A 4,807-nucleotide genomic window follows, 5' to 3' on the forward strand; every position below is an offset into this window, starting at 1 on the left:
GCTGAAGACTCCCTTGACACCCATTTGATTATTTAAATCCTATGATATTTTCTAACAATGAGGCAGTGATTTTCCAGCTGTTCAAAGAACAGAGAGACAGAGTTTAAAGGTCAGAACAGCCCTTTACTGAGCATCAACCCTAAGGAGTTTATATACCATAGCAATACCAGTCACCATTTTCAATAATGACCTGCATCCTTTGTGTAGACAAAGTTTGCACTGGCTTTGCTTCAAGTTCATTTGTCAAGTAGAAAAGAAAAGGTGAAATTACAAAGGAACAAAATTTTTAAAATGTCACAGGCCAAAGTTGATGCAATCTAACTCCCTTCAGCTGTAAAGCACATGACCTTCCACTCTTACGCCCACGTATCAAATCTTCGCACAGAGACACAGCCATGAATAGGAAGGGGGCAAGGGAGTTTGTTATCTATGACCTGGCACACATCAGTGTAGGGATCAAAGAGGACTACAATGGGGAAGGTGCTGTTTCCCTTCCGCTGTCCAAGGAGATAAATTTGTCCATTCACGGTGCTGCATCCCATGAAGAACTTCTGGCTCAAGCATTCCTCATTCACCTGGGTCCATTCATCTGTCTCCACATCAAATCGAAAAGCTTCCCCTCCTACAGTGTACAGAGCCCCATTCAGGGATGTGATGCAGAGGTCATACCTGAGAGAGAAGAAACCCTTGATCAGAATAGACAGAAAGATTTGGGGTGACCTTGGTCCTCAGAAGTCCTTTTTAAACAGAGAATCACAGAAGTGTTGCAGGGATAGGACTTATGGATTTCTACACTATAACCTCTTCTTGGAGCAGGACCAACACTAGAATCCTTCATCTTCTGCCAGGTCCCAGAACATTTTTTCTTACCTTGGAAGAGGGGAGAACGAGATGACATCCCAGCTGTCTGTCTCCGTGTTCAGCCTTTGCACTCCATCATATACGTGTCCATTCTCATCCAGGCCACAGACCACATAGATCCTGGTTCCCACACTGACCGCGTCACCTCTCTCCACAGGCTGAGCCATAGGACTCATGCTTTCCCACTCTGACTCCATCAAAGCCATGCGCTCCACTGCTGGGATTATCCCTTCATCTGTGCTCCCTCCGAGAACATACAAGTAGAGCCCTACTCCTACTGCACAGTGGCTATTGCGAGACCTCTTCATGGCTGGTCCTTCCAGCCAGCAATTGTCCAAGCAGTTGTAGATGAGCACCCAATCCACACTGTACCACACAAATTCATCCCGGAAATATCCTCCTGTCACAAAAAGGAAGCTCCCTGGAAGCACAGCAAAGAAAATACTAGTCACGTGAAGGCTAAAAATTGCTCCTGATACCTGGGGCTCTCATTTCACCCTGGGCTGTACTGATAAGGTGCAAGATGAGGAGAGAAAATCACTGCTCTATCAATCAGTTTGCAGTATTTAATTCATTGGACCTACAGAATGCAGCCAGTCCTTCCAAGCCTGCTCCCATTTTTGAACAGAATCATGGAAACACTGGTTGGAAAGAACCTCAGAAATCTCACTTCCCAACTCCTACCAGAAATGGTACTATAACCAACACTAATACAGGAAGCCAGAGTAGTGAGCTGGCTTGAAAGTCTCCAAGCATGAAGATTTCCCAACATCTGTGCATAAGTTTAATGTAATGGCAACTATAAATCAGAAGTCACCTGTCATATGTCTAAATCACTACAAAAGAGAAGGCCAAAAAATACACTGCTTAAAGCCAAGTCCTTAGACTAATTCCAGATAAAGCCAAGGTAAGGAGCTTGGTAGACTGCATAGTTTCTGCTATAGGAGAATAGTGTTGTCTAGCATTCTCCCAGGATTAAGGAAGAAAAAACCATTCTTTGAACAAATATGAACACAAATATGAATAAGGTTTTAGCAATGCTGAGCACAACAGTTTTACAGCCACAGCTGGACTCCCTGCATTTGGGACTCAGTCTCAACTTCTGTTTGCATCTGCTCTGTTTCCCTTCTCTGTAAGTTACCTACTGCTGCCACTGCATACTGGGTGAGGTTCTTGCACTGCAGTGGAGAACAAGCCTGCCAGGTCCCTGTTTTAGGTTGAAAGAGAAATAATTCTTGCTGTTCCTTGTCATGCTTTCCTCCCAGGACATATAAGGTGTCATAGCTCCGGCCAGCATAAGGACACAGTTTCGGATTTTGCCAGCTGGGTGGGGGACAGCTGTCTAGCTTCTTTATTAGTCTGGAAAAGATATCTGTCTCTCCAGCACGCTTGCTGCGTTTCACCAAGATATCAAGGAAGGACAAACTCAGAAAAGTGACCCTGACTTCGCCCACCAAATCCAGAAATTCTTCCTCTCTTGTTGCTGGGTCCTCCATTATCCAAATCATAATACTGTCAAAAACCACATCCTCTCTTGAAATGAAGAGGTCATCACTCTTCAGGAGCTGCACCAGCATTTCCTTGGGTAATGCCTTAAATTCTTCCTGGCATATCACATCCCCCCAGTGAGTGAGAGCCACATTCATAGCAGACACATATAACTCTGTAAAGGTAAATTGCTGTGAGTAGGTCATCAAGCCCAGGCAGTTTGAAACATGCAGTTCTCGCTCCAGAAATTTCTCACACAACAGTTTCACCCTGTCAAACTGAAAAAAATCAGCTGTTTCCAGTAAGCTGGTCACATTTTCTTGATCTATGAGCACTTGGGCTGTGCGAGTGAACTCGAGTAGTGCTTGAAATGGCACTGCATCGATCCCTTTGATCACTATGTGCTGTTCAGAGCTCTCTCTTGCTCCTCCAAAAAACATGGCTTCAAAATACCGACTGTGTACTGAAAGCACCCTACGGCTGACCTGGAAGAGTCTCTCTCCAACCTCAAGAATCGTGTCTGCAATCATTTCTGTCTGAGGCCCCAGCTCCTGTGGCTCTTGTGCAGGCTCCATGCTTGTAGACTGCCAGGCAGTTAATTTTAACTCAAGTCTTATGCAGCCCTTTCCGTCTCTGGAAACACTATCCCCCTAGCTAGGATAAGTATGAGATAAACCAATCTTGTCCTAAAAATAGAATGTTTTCTACTCTCCTGCTTTGTTCTTCTGTCTTTTCTGCTGCTTTCTGAACAGCATTAGCAGAACAGTTGTATAATCTAAAAATTACAGATTTGACTGGCATCTACTTTTACTGGGTAAGGCCACAGCAAATAAGGGGAGCTGTTAGCCAAGCAAAGAGCCTGGGCTAAAAGAAAAAACAGGAGAAACAACCAAAAGATTCCTAAGCACTGAGTAAATATAAAGAAATTGTAGAAAACATTGAACCCATTTGGAAAAAAGCAACCATTACCTCATCGTTCATTAGTTCAAGTTTAACCAAACACCAAAGTGATTACAGTTTTTATTACATATCTAACTTTATACTTCAGTAAGAGAAGAGGAAGGAGTGAGCCGCCATGCAAACCCAGATGGCTTCACATGTTCAGTCATCCTCAGTCTGAAAGCACTAAATTAACGCAGATGTGGGACAAGCAACAGCTAATGCCACAGTGAATTTTTCCGAAGCTATTACGTGAAGAGACTTGCATAAGGGCCTTAAGGTAGAGTCCCTTACCCAAAGAGCCCATACCAGCAAGACTCACTCCCAGTTCTTGGCAGAGCTCAGCAAACAGAAGCTGTGCCAGTGTCTCACCATACCATCATAAAAGCTTTCTTCCTTATTTCTAGTCTGGATCACCCTTCTTTTAGCTTAAACAATTACCCCTTGTCCTATCACAACAGGCCCTGCTAAAATGTCTGTCCCCTATTATTTTCATATTCTTCTTTTCAGGTACTTGACTCCCAAGTATAACCTCAAAGTCTGTGCTGCAGAAAAGGAAAGCCATGCAGCTCACAACAAAGACCGAGCAACCAACCCCCTGAGGAGGAAATGTTGGGAACATGCCCCTCTCCAGAGCTTACACACTTGACCCACAGCTTCAGGCAGATCTCCCAGCACTGAGAGCCCAGAATCCACCCCAGAGAGCCCCAGCAGGTCTATTTCTGATGCTATACTTAAGAGTGCAAAAATAGTGCAGTACATTATTGGCATCAACACCAGCAATCTTTCTCCCACCTAAAAGGACAGTTCAAGACTCTGCTCAGGCCGATGGCAAACAAATTCTACTCCTCACACTCTAAACAAGGATTCTCTTGAATTGTGCAGTTTCACGAGCAAGTTTTGTAGCATTAGAAAAAAAACTAGGTTGTGAGGAGCACAACTTAATAGACAGCTCTGTGAGCCCCCAGATTAAAATCCAGATGCACCCAAGTTCACACAGGCAATACATTACACACAGCACCTGGTCCCTAGTTTCAGAGCCTCCTGGAAGTCAGATTCACTAAAATGAAATTTACTCTAAGTTCCCACCCACTTTGGAGCTGACCCAGGAAAGGCTATGCATGGGAGAACAGTGCTGTGGCCAAAATAACCAATACAACCTGTACTTGCCATGTGTTCTTGACACCCTTCAGGAACAAAACTGCTGCTGCCAGCAAAACAATTCACACTGCCACAGTCTCCTCATAAAGAGTCCTCTATAAAGGCAAGAGCAGGTGGCAGAAGCAGGTTACAGGCTCCGGGCACATACCTCAACCAGGTAGTCTTTAAAATGCTTCAGAAAAGGGACAAGATCCTCTCAGGCCTTTTCCATCAATTCCCTCTTTAAAGTATGGCTTCTGCTCTGGTCCCTCCTGATCCTGCAGTGTTTATGCACCTCCTGAATCAATGTAATTTAGATTTATGGCTGGAGAACTGTAATGTCAGCTGTAGTGCACTTTTACAGACTAAAAACCAGACA

The 4,807-nt window shown here is 44.3% G+C and overlaps 1 protein-coding gene across 1 annotated transcript; it reads right to left on the bottom strand.

Moving 5' to 3' along the window:
* Nucleotides 1-102: 102 nt before the first annotated feature.
* LOC119712374 (kelch-like protein 24) lies at nucleotides 103-3,921 on the bottom strand. Its single transcript, XM_038163479.1, has 3 exons — nucleotides 2,003-3,921; nucleotides 871-1,282; nucleotides 103-669 (listed from the first exon to the last, which is right to left on the bottom strand). The coding sequence occupies exons 1-3, from the start codon at nucleotides 2,922-2,924 to the stop codon at nucleotides 357-359; spliced, it is 1,647 nt and encodes a 548-aa protein (XP_038019407.1). The 5' UTR covers nucleotides 2,925-3,921; the 3' UTR covers nucleotides 103-356.
* Between the last annotated feature and the right edge of the window lie 886 nt (nucleotides 3,922-4,807).

Source organism: Motacilla alba, chromosome 28 (genome assembly GCF_015832195.1).
Source record: "Motacilla alba alba isolate MOTALB_02 chromosome 28, Motacilla_alba_V1.0_pri, whole genome shotgun sequence".
NCBI classification, from domain to species: Eukaryota; Metazoa; Chordata; class Aves; order Passeriformes; family Motacillidae; genus Motacilla; species Motacilla alba.

Coding starts and splice junctions, on each gene's coding strand:
- LOC119712374 (XM_038163479.1), bottom strand. CDS start 2,924: ATGGAGCCTGCACAAGAGCCACAGGAGCTGGGGCCTCAGACAGAAATG. Junction 1,283..2,002: donor GTATGCAGTGGCAGCAGTAG/GTAACTTACAGA, acceptor CTGTGCTTCCAG/GGAGCTTCCTTTTTGTGACA. Junction 670..870: donor TCGTTCTCCCCTCTTCCAAG/GTAAGAAAAAAT, acceptor CTTCTCTCTCAG/GTATGACCTCTGCATCACAT.